Source organism: Panthera uncia, chromosome A2, assembly GCF_023721935.1.
Source record: "Panthera uncia isolate 11264 chromosome A2, Puncia_PCG_1.0, whole genome shotgun sequence".
Lineage (NCBI taxonomy): Eukaryota > Metazoa > Chordata > Mammalia > Carnivora > Felidae > Panthera > Panthera uncia.
Genome location: NC_064816.1, coordinates 133,455,063 through 133,473,712, shown reverse-complemented (window position 1 = coordinate 133,473,712; position 18,650 = coordinate 133,455,063). Strand labels below are relative to the sequence as shown.

Sequence of the window (18,650 nt, the reverse complement as noted above, 5' to 3'; positions counted from 1 at the left end):
TGGAAATAGAATGGAGGGTATATGGAAATAGAATGGATATAGTATATGGAAATAGAATGAAGAGATCATATGAAAATAGAATGGAGAGTATATGGAAATAGAATGGAGATAGTATATGGAAATAGGATGGTGATAGTATACAAGAATAAAATGGATATAGTATACGAGAATGGAATAAATATAGTATGCGAGAATAGAGTGGAGAGTATATGGAAATAGAATGGAGATAGTACACAAGAATAGAATGGATATGGTATACAGAAATAGAATGGAGAGTATATGGAAATAGAATGGAGATAGTATATGGAAACAGAATGAGAAGATTATATGAAAATAGAAGGGAGAGAGTATATGGAAATAGAATGGAGTATACAGAAATAGAACGGAGCTAGTATAGCAAAATAGGATGGATATAGCTAGAGAAGCACAGGTCTCAGTCCAAACCTGTCATCGTTATCAACTCCATTTGTTACTCTGAGAGGCACTTTCTTTCCGCAAGTTTCATTTTTCTCACTTAGAAAACGACCTCAAATCTAATGATCTCTAACTTGTTTCCAGTTCTAACAGTCTCATGTTTCTTCATTTCTAAATAATTATATTGAAAAATAAGTTTTATTAGGGATTCTTAAGCACACATCAAGTCATAGAGACAAGGCGTGCCACCAGGAGGAGGTGAAATTCCAGTTTCCAGAATGCTTTAGGAATGATTGTGAAGATTTCTAGAGGTATTGATTGGGGCAGACTCACTGGAGAGGACTCCGGACAAAGATGGAGATGGTGGCATTTGGTTAACTAGGGTAATGCTGGCTTATGCATTACAAATAAAAGCAGAGTGGAACATAAGGCCATAAAAGCATGCTAGGACATACTAAGAGTGAGAGGGATAGATTCTACTCAATTTAGTGGGTTCAATACAACAACTCCTGAAGGCTACTGAGGAGAGAGATCATAGGAGTTGTACGCAAATGGCCTAGAATACCCAGTAGATTGAAGGGGAACTATTTACATTACTAAAATAGCCTAGGTTAGTGGCAGTGGGGATACAGCATTAAGATTGTGAAGGTAAACTCTAAGATTTTGGAAAATTAATTAGTTATTATCTGGATTCATTTGGGGGCTTGGAAAAAGTCATTATATACCAGTAATACAGTCTTGTGCTAAGGTGATATTTACTAAAATTACTTAGTACAATAAAGGGCCAAATGTGCATCATGGTCTCCAGAGAGAAATCAGAAGTCAGATTTGGAAAAGGAATAGTATGTGTAAAGGCAGTCTATAAACCACAAACGGGACATCTAGGAATGGGCCAGAGGCCAGGGAAATGGAGAAAAGACTGGGAAACAATATAGAAATTGAGCTAGCTTGAAACAAATGGTTCGGAATAAGGGTTGTGAACAAGGCAAGAGTGTGTGGCCTTTACACAACAGTATAAATAGAGTTAATACTGCTGAATTGTATACTTAAAAATGATGAAGAAGGTAAATTTTATATTTTGTGGGATTTTTTACCACAATGAATTTTTTTTTAAAGGTAACAATTAAAAAAAAGAAAATAGGGAAACCTGAAAAGTCTTGTGGCCTTTCTAATTAGGAGCTGGCCATGTGGATCAGTGATAGGCCGACAGATTTAGTAAGGATCCAGGCCAATGGATTAGGTGAGGGGCAAGGTATAGAGAAAGAGTAAGTAGTTTCAAACGTAACCCTAAAGAGGTTTAAAATCTATTCATTGAGGAGAATAGGGATTGGAGGAGTCCTTTTCACAGGAACAGAGAGGCCAAGAGGAATCATTGATTTAGGCATAAAAATTGTGAAAGAAAAATATCTGAGTTTAAACAGTTTTTATTACTCCTCAATAAAAGCAAGAAATTGGATTTCTAGATCTGGGGGTTCAAGAGTGAGATCCAAGCTAAGAATATACCTATAAGTTATCTTTACAGATTGAAAATTAACAGTACATAAAGTTGATAATCATCACCAAGGGAAGGTACAAAACAAGACAACTGAAAGCTCAAATACACTAACTTTGGCATCAGAGGAAATGGATCCTGAAAAGAGACCACCAGTTATCCACAGAGGTCAGAGAATAATCCCACTGTGACATGGAATTCAAAAGGGAAGTTGCAAGATAGAGTTGTTGGCCAATAGTGTAAAATGCTTCAGAGAAGAAGGATGTAGACTGGAAATAAATCATTTCATCTGGTAGTCAAGGGGTCAGTGAAGACAAATTTCAGGAATAGGTGGGGTGGCCAGGAAGTGAATCCAAGGAAAACCAACCATAGTTTCTCTGAGAGAAAGGAGAGAAGGAGCACACTGGGTTCAGTGGATTGCCAGGTACAAAGAAGGCTTATTGTTATCAGTTATGAGTATGTTTACTGGCAGAAGCCATGGTCCACTGGAAAGGTTTGAAATGGCAATATTGTAACTAACAGAGAATAACTCTGGAATCCCTCTGGAAAAGGTTAAGAGGAGGTGTTCAACACAAGAAGAAAATAAGATTTGGCAAAGAAGAGGCATTGGGAAACAGCCTTGCAGCTGGATCTCCTTACATTCATTTCTACCCCCTCCAGTCCATTCTGCAATATATGTTCTGGAGCATTCTTTACAACATAAATCTATTTATGCCACTTTTTGCTTACCACTCTTCAGGGGTCCCCTGTTGCCTTCACGATAAAATCCAGACTCCTTATCATGACCACATTCCCACATCTAGACCCTGCTGAATTTTCTACCTTATTTATTTGCCTTTCTGCTCTGCTCCCCTATCACAGTGCACACACACACACACACACACACACACACACCCCACATAGTGAATACATTGAATCCTCCAAATCTACCACACCATTGAATTTCTTCTTTGCATATCTGGCATTATCTGCTTATAATACATTCTCTTTCTCCACCCTTTCTAGCTCCTTCTCATCTTTCAAAATGTTCTAGTAAAGTTATGGATTCCCTAGCATTTATTTAATTACTTGTCTGTCTCACAGTGCCCTTTATTTCTGTGTCACCAGCGACTAGTACAGAGTCTGGCACCAATAAACTGCTCGATAAATAGTCACTGTAGGAATGAAGAAAATGAAAGAATGAATGAACGAAATGGATTAGGATGACAAAGGGTAAAGATGAAGCGAGAATTTTTTTTCAGTTGGAGAAGAGAGTTCTTAGTGAGATAATTACAAACATTTCACTTAAAGAGAGCGATGCCATTTCCCAAGAGTAAGAGCACATTTGAGCGTTTTCTGTGACTTTTAGAAGGCAAAATTAGCATAACCATTGTATCAGCTGCCAGATCACCATGCCTCACATACCCCTCCAGCGACATTACTCCTGCCATGTTGTTGTGGTAAGTGATGGACACTGTTTTTATCACCTTGGTCACCACAGACCTGGGAGTGTTCCTATGCACAATACTGCTTGAAAAGGAGGAGTGGGGAGCAGTACTGCCCCCACTGAGGCCCCAGCTTCCCCAGTGGCCACCCCGACAGTCCAAGTAACACTGTGTCGTAGCAGCTTGCAACAACTCTAACCAGTGAAAGATAGAAGAAGGGAAAAGCCAGGAGGTAAACGGCTTGCCCCTCCTGACCTTCCCCACAATACCTGTTCTGAGATGCAGAGTTTCCTCCAGACTCTCTGATTATGTCTCCCATAAACGCACCCATTTGTTTCTCTCCCCATTCCTTCCCCTACCTACTCTTGCGTCCCTGGGATCGCAACATCCAATAAAGTGTTAGCTTGCAAGTGTTTGTCTTAGGTTCTGTTTATAGAAAACCTGGGCTAAACAATCCATTTTTAGAAATTTTCCAATGTTAAAAATAATGTATTATTAGAGACACAAATAAATTACACAAAGTATATTTGTATGAAAACATTCAATTATTTGCATTGGATTATGGTTGGATCCTGGGAAGAGTAGTTGTAGAGAGCAGTCACTGAAGGAGAATGGAGAATTCAAAAGAAATGGAGAATGACTAGTCAAGCAACAAAGAACTAGAAATTCTCCATCTGGAACACCAACAGGAGATAATCAGTAACACATGGCTACGGTGAGTATAAACATATTCTCCAAATAGTAAAGTTTCCATTAAAGGAGCACACACTAATGATCTATACTGAGCATATTTTTTTTTCATTGTGTCTGCTTATAATTTAATGTGTTTCTTATGTTGTGAAATATTAAAGGGTTAGATTCCAAAAAAATAAATAAATCTACTGAGTGATCTACTTCAGTGAAGACAAATGAAGTTGCCTTTGGTTTAGACATTAAATTGAAACAGTTTTAAAACATAGCAGATTATCAGCCCAAATTCAAACTAATGTTGGGAGGAAACCCAGAAGAAATGACAGAAGTACAGCTGCTTAGCAAGGTCCTTTTGGAAAGTTCAGATGGAAAAAAAGAATTAAAATTTGGCCAGAAGAGGGAGAGTACTCCCTCACTATGGAAAGTTGGCATATACTAGACTATGATCTCAATCTGTATTGAAAACAGTTTTAGACAGTGAACCAGGTCCCAGTTGTAAAGGTGTAAAGGGCACAGTCTGTCACCCATCTTTAAATATTTGCTACCGCAGAACCCTCTATGACTTGGCTGACAGGTACAAAAGGTCTTCTCTTAGAAAGAACTGCAACCAAAAGACTGGGAAATAGTTACTGCTTATTCGATTCGAGAAACTATGAAAACTGTGATTCGAGAAATACACTGTGAGTGTATTTTAGTTTCTGAATGTTTATCCCGTATAGACACTACAGCATTCACAGTAGCTTTTTCAAATGTCCTTGCATGGATCCTTTCATTATGATTTTGTTTTCCTTTTTCAGATTTATAATTCCAAACCCAACTTACACTTCCTGGAAGGGCAAATAAAGTTTAAATGCATTGCTTTTTAAGCACTTTGTCTATTTGCTTCTTAATATTTCTTTAGGTTTGAATATCTGAAGGACCATGATTTTTCCCAGACTGTAGTGCATATGGATATGCACGATAGCTTGTGTGCAATGCCTGCCTTTGGTGGTCATCTTCAAAATCCAAATACTTCCTGGAACCCATGAACCTTAGATCACAATCAGCTATTTTAAGTAACTTTTAAAATCTCTTTAAAATGGATGGATACCAGTAAGGGAAAGCCCTAGAAAAGTGAACATTTTGGCTTGTAAATAAAAGTAATAACAAAACCCCAAATTTCTAGATAGAAACAATGCTTCTTCTATAATATGCCCAAAAGCTGTGTTTTAGGTCTTGAGGAAAATCTGTGTAAGCATGCCATCAGTTTTTTAATGAACTTCATAAGGTAGCTCTTTTTGAGAAAGATCTATATATTGATCCCAAAGACATTTGTTTCTTCACTTTATCTTCAAGAATGTTTAATCCTCAAAACTGGATTATTATTTGATTCTTGTTTTGGAACACGTATCACAAGAAGAACTAAGTGATATCTGGTTTTAACTAACTTCCACATGATTCTTCTAGTTTCCTTTCTATCTCTAATAAAAACTGGCTCTAAACCAAAGGCTGACACAACTTAAAAATAGAGATACATGGCAAATGTTTGGAAATTCAGTTATCATATCCACTAGGCTTCTGAACTATAATTGTGAATTAAGAATCCTGCTTATGGTTAAAATATTTAAGACTGTGAACCATTTGTGGAAAAAATCATGTGATTGGCATTTTTGTGTATGTCAAGAAAATTCTGGAGTGAATGCTTTACACAACCAGCCAATAAGTTTCAGATGGTTTGTAAGTAGCAGGAGAACCAAAGCTGAAACGGAATTCTCTGTGCCAGTCTACAAATAACAGTTAACATATGCCTATGTTACAGGCAAAGGCAGGAGTCACATAAAGTCAAGCAGGGAGTAAGAAGGGCTGTGAGTTAATGAATGAAAACCTTTTATCCACAATTCTTAGCAAAACTTGTACGTACTTAAAGAGCAAAACCATCTCAATTATTTTTAAAGAAACTATATGTGTTAACATTGGAAAAAAACCCAAGAAGTGACTTTCCAAGTCACAGGTTACATCCATTAGAAATTCAATGTATTCAAAAAATGCAAAAAAAAAAAAAAAAAAATGAAGAAAACATACACATTCTTCCCTGACTTCAGAACCTTTAATAATTGATTCACACTTGCCAGTTGAAGTTCCATCCAGAAGTGTTTCTAGTGATACTATATTTCTCGGTCAAGATGTTTCTTGATTGATAACCTAAGTCACTCACTTAAGCGTTAAAAAAATTTTTTTGTTGTAATCTAATATTATTTTGTATTTCATTGAGTTCTTACAGTTATTTTTTCATGAATTGTTATTAGAGCTTTGAACTTACTTCGATTTAAGCACCAGTCCTGTGGCAGGAACCAGGTGGAGATACGATGTCACATGCTAGCCCTGTGGCCTGCCTAAACATCTTTGAATGTCAGTCATCGTAACTGAGAAATGATGACCGTCACAACTCCCTTACCTGCCTCACAGGGTTTGAAGAGTCTGAGAAGAAATACATAAGGGAGTTTTTGAAACAAGATGGCAGCACTGCTGGAGTTATTAGCAATAATGGCAGGAGCAGCGTATATTCAACAGGAAATTCTGCTCCCAACAATAACCACAGTCATAGGCTCTACCTAAATCTACTGCAGGTATAAGAAAGCACTTAAAGATTCCTAAATTATCTTGCTATACCTCTTGCTGTAGCACAGGAATCTGTAGCTTTGCCACCATGGATTTTTGCGTGTGTTTTTTTTCTATTTTTTCTTTTTTAGGTTGGATTATATTAAAAGTCATCATTTCACTGACAGGCATAAACAGAGTGGTATATTAAAATAGAAATCCCGTGGGGTTTTGTGTGTGTGTGTTTTGTGTTCATTCCAACACTTAACAAAATTAGTAAAGTATTAAAATAGTGTAAGTGTAGAATAATCAATATTTCCCAAATTCTGTAAACAATAAAATTCAGGGCATCAGTTCTTTTGAGGAAAGGTATTATACTATTCTTTTAAATGGTTCAGAAATAAATATGTTGCTTTAGAAATGCATTCACCAAGGAAAAATCGATTCAATCAATCATAAAATGGAATTCTGGAATATCTTTGAGTCTGGAATGGTCTGGTCACTCATACTGACTACCTTGAGGAAACACTCAATGTTGACCAAATGTTATGAATCTGTATGTCTCTGAACTGTAAATCTTCAGATCTCTTAGAATCCTAACATTTTAGAAAGAATTTACACCACGCCAACATCCTCCAAATTGTCTTTTTCATTCAGCTGAAATGAAGTACAATTCTAGGAGACAAAATAATGGCCAGGACTTTCTGGAAGTAAACAAAAGTTGAAGCTAACTGTCATAAGGTCACTCTCTGGGCGGCTATACTCTGGATCCCTTTCAGACCTCTTGGAAGTTAATTTTAGTTTTACAGAAAGGACAGAGAGAGGCAGACTGCTATCTTTGCAGAAAATGTCAAGGTTAAGCTTATGACCACCTTACCTTTCTGATTTCCTGCACATTACTGGGGAGAAGGAAGCACTGTTTGTCCAGGGAGAGTCCTTTCTTACATCTGCTTGCTTGGGTTTTGGTGGGTGCGTTTGGGGCAGCCCCAGGGTCAGCGGCTGTGAGCTTCCTCGTCCCTCGGAGTGTCAGGGTCTGGTAGAAGAGACAGATTGCCACCACCAAGCCCACCAAGAAGGGCCGGGGGCAAAATCGCCGACGACAAGGGAACACTGGACGACAGACCATGACCAGCTCAGCTTCACTTGGCCCCCGTCCACGTTGCCGGAAAAGTCATAGCAGCTCTTTTTGGTCAGCATGAAAAAATACAAATCAGTCTTTAAATCAAGCTTGCTCCATCCCCGCTTAAGAACTTTCCGAAGGATCATGCCAAAGAATCATAGGTCCCCAAAGTCTGAGGCGGTTAATAAGATCCCTTCCATGGATGACAGTGAAAAGTGGCTGGCCTGGGTTAAAAAAAGACATCAAAATAATAATAGTGGTAACTAATAACCTGAGCGTATCCCCAGGCTGCCAAACTTTTGCTTCCGGTGATGCCTTATTTTCACAACATCCTTAAACTCGCAGCAAAGACTTTACAGGAAAAGAGAAAACAATACCAAAGTAAATCTGGAGTCTGGAAACAGCGCTGAAGAGCTCAATAGGTTAAAACCAAAAGTGCCTGTTGCACCGCGGGATGCAGGCCAGCTTGCCCGAGCAGTTCCTCATTCTCCTCCGCTTTTAGAGCAGTCCTGCTTCCAGCCTTTCATGGTTCTTCACTGCTTCCCTTCATTCCGTTTTAAATTGCCACTTTCCTGCAAGCATTCACGGCTTTTCACATAAAAAGGGAATGCGCGGTTTGAATGGACATGGTTACTGCTAGGGTTTTGCTTGTATTTGTTTCATTCCGCTTCAAGTACAAAGTTCTGTGTACTTACTCAGTTTTCATTCTTTCAGCCACAAGAAAAAAAAAAAAAAAGTTTCCACGCTCCCCTAATGGATTGCTAATCAAAACCACTCGGAAGGAAACACCCAGTCGTGTGACTCCAATTCATCTCCCACACGCGGACGTACGCCCGCAGGCACAGCGCCCCCCGCACGCGCGCGGCGCTTCGGGCCGGGAGCTGGGCCCCTGGGCCCGCGGCCGCAAGGTACGGCGGGGCGGGGCGGGGCTACGGCCGGCGGCGCGGGGTCCCGGGGCCACCGTGGCGCGCCGTCAGCCCCGCGGCGGAGACAGTGGGCTTCCCCCCGTTGGGGACCCGCGTCTCCCGCTGCCCTGGAAATGTGGCTGCCTACCCGCAGCCTGCAGAATTTTAAATGCTCATTTGGTGTTTGACCCCCTGTGTCATCTCTTTTCCTTAATACAGAATTGGAAAAACAAATAGCCCTTCGTCGACTGACGACCAAGGTCGAGGGTGAGGCGAAAAGCGACCTCCGTGCATGAATTGTTAGGATCTTCACTCGAGGGAATGGTGGTCACTCTTATGGGGGCTAGGAAGGTCCAGAGTACCATCTGGACCTCAGAACTGGAAAGCCTGTGAATGCACCAGAAAAACTTGGAAGTCATCTTTCTGCTTTGGTACCTAACTCCTATCAGTTGTTATTGCTCCTTTCCTGGACTAATGACTAAGTCTTTCAAAGGCTAATTGCCTGATAATTTCGCCCCTATAATAAGTGGATAGTAGCAGGTAATTTTGCCCTGCGGAAAGAGATACACAGCAGGCTTTGTCCAAATTCAATTCAATATAATACTATACACACCGCCACAAGGACGCTCCTAGTAGGGCAGTTCTGCAAACACCAACTACTTTTGCTGAGTCAGCTGAAGGGAAGCCAAGGAGAAACGCAATCTGTCCAGTGCTCGTTGCTCAGCCCTTCCAGCTCTAGCCCTGGATACTCAGGGCTAGCTCAAGTCATTCTTCAAAGGCTCTGAACCTAAGTAGGTTTTGTAACTTGTTTCTAACCCAAACTCTTTCTTAAGGGCTGAGGTTCTTCTGTGAGGCCACACTTTTGAAATGATCCCTTCTGTCAAGCTCCAGTCACTTATATTTTGTGAGGCGGAGCGCCCCCTAGGGGTGCCCTGCTATTATAGACCCAGAGAAAGGGGCATCCATGGTTCCTCGCTGAGAAGAAACTGCTTTAAAACCTTTATGAAACAGATTAAAGCGTTATAGAATTCAGTATTCACACTAAGCTAGATTTAACCCAATGACTTAGAGTTCTTAATCCCATGACAAATGAAGAAGTAGAGAAACATGAAGTGGCACTTGACTTTTAGAAGCCAAGAGTATTTTAAGAGAAACGGCTAAACAATCATGTTGGAAGGTATAGTTTTAGTGGATTCAATGTGATTTGAGAGATACTAGGAATTATGAGATCTTTACATTGCAAGTGTTCCTGTGCTGATGAGATCAAATGAGATAAAGTTCTTTACTAGGAGAAAAGGAAGGGGATATACATTTCTATCAAGACAAAAAGTCGGAAAAACTGAGTTTGAGGAATCTGGAGGGTCATTTTTATGCATCATTAAATTGTTGAGTACAAGAGAAAGCATAAATCGAGATGCTAAAATCATAGTGCCTTTGGGCTGGGAAAAGTGAAAGACAACAGCACAGATCATTTTATAGCTAGACTTTAAATAACAAGAATCAGAAAGAAAGTGGAAAATTAATGTTCTGGAAGTGATACCGTAGGTGGCTTGAAAGACCCCAGTTCCCTGTTTGAACCACTGAGTCTGAGAAGCAGGAGAAGATGGCAAAAAAAAAAAAAAAAAAAAAAAAAAAAAAAAAAAAAAAAAAAAAAGTCCATCTGCAGAAGTGAGAAAAAGGATAGGGTGGAAAGGTGGAAGGACAAGGTGGAAAAGAAGGTACAGCAGGAGTAACCACCAAACAGACTGAGGGGGTCCATAGACGACATCGGATATTAGAGTTAACCCAGTCTGGATAGTATCATGCTGCTGCCTCTTAACTGTCTTTAAACAAGTGATTTGTGAAATGGGAGTACTAATGCCTCTTTTGAAGTGTATGACAGATGACACAATGTATGGAAAGCACCGAAGCATTCTGTGTACCCATGTTGAAAGAACGCAGGCTGAATGCATGTCTGTTATGTTTTGGATGCTGAGGCCGAGCTCAGTCTGGAGTGGAGTCAGGCATGCGAACAGATAAATTATCAAATAACGGACCCCTTGGAACACAGCAGCCCCAAAAGCAAATATGAGCACTTAGTATGTTCTTTTTCCTTTATTCTGTGAGATGGAGGCTGGTGGCAGATGCTGGTTTGGGAGAATGAGATCAAGAGTGGGCTGGGCGTGAGCAGTAGGTGGAGACAACAAGCAGCGGGTATTCATGCCCCAGTTTTGATGGAAGGCTAAGTAGGAGCCTGTGTTGGAGTCTGAAGGCGTCAGAACAGGAACAATGAAGACAGAGTAAGCTGCTTCGGTGAGCAGAGTAGGCGGGTGACACGCTGCCTGACTGCGTGCCTGTGGGTTCTGGCAGTGTTTCAGACTGAATGCTTTTGTGCATATAATTTCATAAAGTATCCCTTCCACCAAATTATTTCAGTCTTCAAGGGCCTGTATCTAAGCAGCATCAACCTGGGACAGGGAGGCAACAGTCCTTTTAGAATTCTAGAATTTCAAGGGTGGGCAGAACAGGACAATCTTCTGCCTCACACCTAACACAAAATATACTCCTCCATCATACATACGTTTCGTTTTGGGTTTTTGGTAATGAGTAGGGGGTGAAGGGAGGTGGTGAATTTATTAACCGTTTGAAGAAGGTATTTTAAAAATTATTTTATTGTTCAAACTAGACTCAAGTTCTAGATGAATCAACAGTCCAGACAGACCAAATCCTCCAAACTAAAAGCTTTATTTACATTTTATTTATTTATTTTTTTAAGTTTATTTATTTTGAGAGAGAGAGGGCAAGTGGGGCAGGAGCACAGAGAGAGAGAGAGAGACAATCCCAAGCAGGCTCCGTGCTGTCAGCACAGAGCCTGATACAGGGCTTGATCTCCTGAACTATGAAATCATGACCTGAGCCAGTCAAATCGGACGCTTAACCGACTGACCCACCCAGGCACCCCAACGCTTTTCATTTTAAATTGTCCACTAGACCAGCATTTCTGAGCATGCAAATCACCTAGAGATTCCATATAATAACGCTTGGTGCTGCCTTTTTATTTTTATTATTTTTTTCCAATATATGAAATTTATTGTCAAATTGGTTTCCTTACAACACCCAGTGCTCATCCCAAAAGGTGCCCTCCTCAATACCCATCCCCCACCCTCCTCTCCCTCCCACCCCCCATCAACCCTCAGTTTGTTCTCAGTTTTGGTGCTGCCTTTTTAAAATGGGACATACGTTCTCCAACTCTCCATTGTTCTCAACTAGTTGCTTTACTTCTTTTTCACAACTTTCCTCCTATATAAGCACTTTGGACTTGCTTGCACCAGAACCAAAATTACTTTTGTCATAGTCTGTGCTGTATTTTAGTGATTAGTGTAATTTTATCCTTTTGCAATATAAATTGCTTTGTAACAGAAACTCTTTTAAATATTCTGTACTGTATTTTAGGGACTAGTATACTTGTATCTTTCTACAGTATGAACTGCTTTGTAACAGAAACTATTTTACTCACCACCATATCCTTGCAGCATCTACTACTGTCTTCTGGCAAGTGATTTAAAAATTCCTATTCGTGGAGGTCTATACATCATTGATTTAAATATTTTCCATATGATTTCCATTTTTCCCATAGGAAATATTTCACGTCTTGGTAACATGCAGCCCAGCAGGGGAAATTTTGCTCCCCAGGAGACATGTGCCAATGTCTAAAGACATTTTTAGTTGTCACAACTTATGGGCACAAGGGGATGCTACTGACGTCGAGTGTGTGGATGCCAGTGATGCTGCTAAACATCCCACAATGCACAGAGCAGCCCTCTACAACAAAGCAACATAGGTTACAAAATGTCAGTAGTAGCTGAGGTTGGAAAATGGAAGCTTAATCAAATAGTTATAGCATAATTTTTACAGGTGGCTGCCTGATCGTTACTTAAGTCAGAATAGTGTATACCTGAGCAGCTTGTGGCAATGACATTGGGATTTTAACCACTTCCTAAATGTGTAATCATACCACTTCCCCAAATAAATGCAACTTTGCCCATATAATTTCTTTTAAGCCTCTCTAATTTGTTTTGAAGATTTGCATCCTCTAAAAGACCATATATTCATGTATGTAGATATATGTGCACACACACACACACACATATACATATTTATGCACACAGTCTAGAAAAAAGAAAATAGAACGAACGCATGATAGGAAGGGAGGGAGGGGGAGAGGGAGGAAGGAAGAGAGGATCATTTCAATCAGTGAGTACACAGGTAGACTGGCAAACATTTAATCCAATGAATTACACTATTTGTTTTACTTTCTTTAGGGCACAAATTTACACCGTGGCATGCAGCCAGTATTCCTAAGTTTTTATCTATCATTCTATAAAACAACAATTTTAGCTTTTGTTTTTTGTAACATAGTATCAAATTATGTTCTTTAACTCAGTTAGAAATCTCATCTGTATTCTCTGTAAACCTGCAATATAATATTACCTGCAAACCATAATACATTCAAAAAATTGTCTCAAGATAGTGACATAGTGTTTCTTTTTTAAAATGCAATTACAATTTAATCATTCATTCTTATTTTCAGAAAATAAAAGGTATTTTGAAATTTTTAGAGCATCAAACTTACTACCTAAAAAACTGATGTGTGATAGGGGATGGACACGAGGTAGGTTTTATCTTATCACTCCAGTGAAGAATGGCAAGCATTTAGCTACTCTGAGCGGGTAAGGACACATTCTTTGATAGAGCATGGTTCTTGGGTCACATGTATACCACATAAATTCAAAAGATTACTCCTATATGTAAACCATATGATCACTAATATATAAGCTTATTTTTTTGTTTTCAACAGATAACTGGATTCTTTCAAACATTTATAAATGATAAGCACTGGTGAAGTGAAGACATCTTTTGGCACACTTGTGAAACCCATTCAAAAAAATAGTCACTTCTCATACTAAAGATAAATATAAAAGGTGCTGCAAGGATATATGAACATAAATTTTGAAAAGTTCTTATGAGAACTACTGGGGAGGTCAGACTAAAACTTTCTACTAATTAGTCATAATATTGGTAAAATCAGTTACACTAAAACTTTCTATTGACTAGTCATAGCATTAGTTATAATATTAGTAAAATTTGAAGGAACTCATATTTATGTTCGGGATTATTCAGAAATATTTCTGGCTGGCCTCTTATATACTACATGTAATCTGAGCAGCTTTGTAAAGTAACTTAGTACCTATTACAACTGTTCTTGTTTTAATGTATTAGCATGAAGGGTCCCTCTACTGGATTAGATTAAACAACGCAAGAAGAATTCAAATATGACCACTGTTGTTCCCTACCACTGATGTTACACTTGTGAATGTTTCAAAGTACTTCACCATTAAAGACTAGCAGTTATAACTTTCCTAAGGAACACTATTCTTATTCATTAACACAGGTAAGTAGAAATGGAGGCCGGGAATAAGCAACACACACATAAGCATAATACATTCCGGACCCTCATTTCCCAAATTGGCTTCTGAGTTCTTAATAAGCAGCGGAAAAGTGAAGGATTATAATAGTCTCCTTTGCCAGAAACAAAGTAAAAGGTGGTTCTGGATTTACCAAAAACTGAATTACGTTGCTCTGAAGAATTTATTAAGAAATTATTATAAAAAAAAAAAAAAGAAATTATTAAATTTTTTCCAAATAAACATTTTAATATGCCTAATAATTTATTAGTTAAATACTGACTTGTAAAGTATATATACTTACTACTTTAAAATGGAAAGGGCCAAGAAGGGGTATACCTCTTTTTTTATATCAAGCTGAAATCAAAAAAGAAAACAATTCTGAAGTCAGTTCATCTTTAAGTCACTTTAAACTTTATTTCTCTGGAGCAGATTCAAATCATGAATATTAAGATCCTGGGTTGGAAATTACAGTCTTGAGTAATGTAGATTTTATCATCTGAGGAAAACAAAAATCTTCACTAGCAATTCTCATTTGTAGTTTCAAAAACTAGGGGAAAAGATTCTTTAGAATTTTTTTTTTTTTTAGCAATTTCCAAGTCATAGGCTACTTGTGTCATCCCTACATTAAAATAAGAAAAGTGCTATAATTTCATTAAATTGCTAAAATAAGAATGTATTTAGACAACAATATGTAAATGCCACCACTACCCTCATTAAACAAACAATTCTAGGACATTGTGTAAAATGCTTGTTTCAACTGTTGCTCAGTTTTCTGGCTTTATTCTCTGACCCTCCACCTCCCTTCCCGACGTCCACTCTGCCCAGACTATTTTTAAGTTTCGGGAGTGTAGTGGCCCTTGAACGGTTCCTTTTGCCATGAAAACCTTCGCTTACGTCATCTGTCTTTAGCAATCAGTTCAAATGAAACCTCCTGTGTTTAAGTCCCCCGGTTTCCCACAATGCTTTGTGCGTCCATCGCAGCACCCATCAAAGTGCAGCAGTTGTTCCCTGTTAACACACTCGTCCTTCCCACACCCACACCCGGATACCTTCATCTGTGTGTTCTCAATATCTAAGTGCTCGATGTGTGTAAAATTATAAAAATAAACGTTTTTGAGGCTATTCATTTCCTCTTAAACCCATCTGCTAAAGATTTCTTTTAAAAATGTGAGTTGAAGGAAAACACTGCAATGTCTACACAGAGTATCTCACCTCTCACAACCCACATGTATTAGACATTTGTTTTTCTAACATTAGTATAATTAATTAGATCAAGAAGCCCATTTCTGAGATCTAAGGACAAAGGGCTCTAACACTGCGCAAACCAAATACGGTTAAAAATCTGAAATATGTGGAATTTGCTTTAAAGTAGAAAAGAGCAAAGAAAAAAAAAACATGAACTGCCTTTGAAAGAATGATGGTATATGTATGTTTATCAAACACTCAGCTTCATTTAGGCATTTAATTAAGCCGTTTATTGCTTCAAATGTGTCACCATGAACATTTTAATGTACACTTCATAGCAGTAAGGCCTCAATTTTCACCACCTATAAAATGTGAACCCACATTTGGATTCTTTGTGTCACCAATTATTACATGAGTTTTGTACAACAAAGATTCTGAATGTGTATTTTGTAATAGCAAAAATGCTTATCACACCTCTTGGCCTAAGCGTCTCAAAGTATATTAATAGTTGGCCACATTTTTTTTTTTTTTTTTGGAGGAGGTAGTTCCACGTTTGGCCCATTTATTCATATACATATATAAAATATCTTAGATACTAACTGGTTCCACCAATTGCTAAATAACCGAACAAAATTTTCATTTGCTTCTTTATAGATGCTTCATAAAATATTCAATGTTTGAGGTTAAGTTTTGTCAAAATGTTTTCTAAATGATTTGGTAACTAGTGGAATTCACACACTGAAAGGGGTTGCAGCAGCTGGAAATGGGGGATGTTCCTGACTCCGACAAGGAACCTTCTCTTAAAATAAGGCTGTACATAAGGCTTTTTCCTTTGACCAATTCCTGGAAAATGAGTAACTTGGAAAAATCATTATATAGAATTAGGAGATTGAACAATACCACAGAGCATCTCCAGGCAACATGCTAATAAGCTAACTGAATGCTACGTTAATATATTATTTCTTAAAGGTTTATAATATCTCCATGAAAATACTGAGTGTTACGAAATCATGATACTTATGATATCGTGAAATCATGAATACCCACAAATGAACCTACTTTGTTTTAGGGGCTTTCCAGCTATAAAATCACTCTGCAACAGCTAGAGTTGCTCAGAGTTGAGGATTCGTGAAGCTAAAAGAGACCTTTGAAATCCCCTATCTAATCCATACCCTTTGGGTAGCATTGCATAGATTTTAGAGACTTCTGAAAAAGTTCTAAGAGGCTCATAAGTGGTTTTGATTAAAGCAGAAATCTAATGGACCCATAAGTTTCAACATAAAAGAAATACGATGTAATAAGTACTTTTAAAGTTTTAAGGATTTTTCTACCAACCAGACTTGATATTATACCTGAAATAAAACCTCCACTATGCAAAATTTATAATTTAAATAGCACCTATAGAATAAAACCTTAGGAGTGCTTTACAGACATCCTGCAGCCAGCATCACCCTGGTTTAATAAGGCCCAGAGTGATTCAAAATTTGAATGAACTGTCATACCAATATGTGGTAGTATCCGAAATAGAACTGAATTTTAAGCTCTAATCCAGGAGGTCTCTTTATTTAAATTGGCCACACTGCCTAAAGTCAAAACATCTATAACCATTATTTCTATTTTATCTACTATAATTAGACTGTTTTCATGTCCCTTAGACTGAAGGAAAAGCCAGAGAGATGTTCTAGAAAAATACATTTGCATTTCAAATTTACATTAAAAATGTCTTTCCCTTATTTTTACGTCCCGAATTCCAAGCATTGTTTAAGAAATCACAGATTACATAGCATTCTGTGTCCTGGGCCTCTGTCCTTTTTAGATTAGGAAAACTGGAAGTTAACTGGAATTAAGAAATTTTCCTTATTGAGTGTGTAAAGTATAAATACAAGTAATTTTTTAAAAACTTTATTTTAACACCTAATACAATTCCAATTTTAAGGATTACTTGCACAAAAAAATAAACACATTTGGTATAAAAATGTATCACTTTAACACCCTTTGCCCTTCAGCCCCTCCCCCGCCCCCCCTCCCCGCCCATGAACTGCACTCTATCTGGATGCAGAAACATATAAAGACTAATGGCACAGATTCGTTTTTACCTACAGGAGTTTCTGTTTATGTACCCAGGTACTCTAGAGGACACCAGCCCACTTTATCACATGAACCATTTCCTTCAGCCTGCTGAATTTAGTTTCACAAAGAAACAAAGCTTATTATAAAGGCGTTTTAAAAACCATTATCTTAAATTTTTTTTAGAAGCACTGACTTTTTTTTTTTTTTTTTTTTTTTTGCAACCATTATATACAGTGTTACATAACAGCTCTGGAGTACAGTACATGCAGCAGAACATACCTGTTGAATATAAAATGCTTTTCTTAAAATCTTCATCGTTGGAATTCTCTGAAGTCTAAATTATAGAATGCCCATTACTTTGAGAAACTGGTTGAGGAGTACAAATGTCTGCATATGTTGGCCACTGAAAGAATCCAAGGCTAACTGGAATAATATTCGTAGCACACCAGGAGTGCATAAATAATTTACTTACATTATTAAAATACAACCCATAAAATTCAAGTTCAAGATCTTACAGGATTGTCTATGTAAATCCTTGAAGTGGTTGCCTGGAAATGCATTGTTTCTCTTTTCTCTTTTCTTCTGTTTTAAAGTCCCATATAAAACATTTAGTTGAAGTTTTTCCTTGCTCACATGAAATGACCACCTTTATTTGTGCCGACTGCCTCTCCTCTTCATAGCGGCGGTGCACTGCGGACAGTACCACTTTCCTTTTGGAGCTTCTGTCAACCCAACGCACCCATAATGGAACCACTCTATAGGGCACTGGAAGGCAAAATTGCAGAGAAATGGTTCAGACCTCTAAAGATTACAGAATACGCTGAAATATGCCCACTAGACTGCGTATTATTAGATTCATGGAAACGGAACTTTTAGATCAAGGAGCCGATTTACAGATCATTGAATCCAACTGGTTAAGTTTCAGAGATGAGGAAATGGAGGCACAGAAAAAGCACGCATCTTTGTTAACTCGGAGGTTCATATAATCCCTTTTCATAATCCCAAGTAACGAACAAAAATTCACTAATTCTCGTTAAACTGGAGGATACCAACTTTCAAGGACAAGAAGTGAGATGGGTCCCAAAAAAGGCAAATATATTTTACGGATTTTATTTAATATTCAGCATTATTCACTGCCTTATAAAGTAGAATAAGCTGGCTGCAATGCAAAACATGAAGGGATACCCTGGATTTCCTCTCTGGGTAGATCTATGCCTAAACATGCAGAGGAGAAGTATTCTACTCTGCAGCACATTAAGCACTTGCACACGGGCACAGGAGATCTGAGCACTCGAAGGGCATGCCTGGGAGTGAGGGATCAGAGAG

General features: G+C 38.3%; 2 protein-coding genes across 4 annotated transcripts in view; both read right to left on the bottom strand.

Moving 5' to 3' along the window:
• Positions 1-9,389, bottom strand: part of CPED1 (cadherin like and PC-esterase domain containing 1) — a 269,131-nt gene extending 259,742 nt beyond the window's left edge. The window contains exon 1 of one of the 2 annotated variants that reach the window (XM_049641732.1): positions 7,475-9,389. In XM_049641732.1, the coding sequence (XP_049497689.1) occupies positions 7,475-7,723 (249 nt within the window). In that variant the 5' untranslated portion in view covers positions 7,724-9,389. The remainder of the gene's footprint in view (positions 1-7,474) is intronic. The other variant, XM_049641733.1, reaches the window with a different exon arrangement.
• A 6,132-nt stretch (positions 9,390-15,521) lies between these two features.
• The window catches only part of ING3 (inhibitor of growth family member 3), a 28,724-nt gene continuing 25,595 nt past the window's right edge, over positions 15,522-18,650 (bottom strand). For both annotated transcript variants that reach the window (XM_049641736.1, XM_049641734.1), the window contains exon 12: positions 15,522-18,089. In XM_049641736.1, coding sequence (XP_049497693.1) covers positions 17,973-18,089 — 117 coding nt within the window. In that variant the 3' untranslated portion in view covers positions 15,522-17,972. The remainder of the gene's footprint in view (positions 18,090-18,650) is intronic.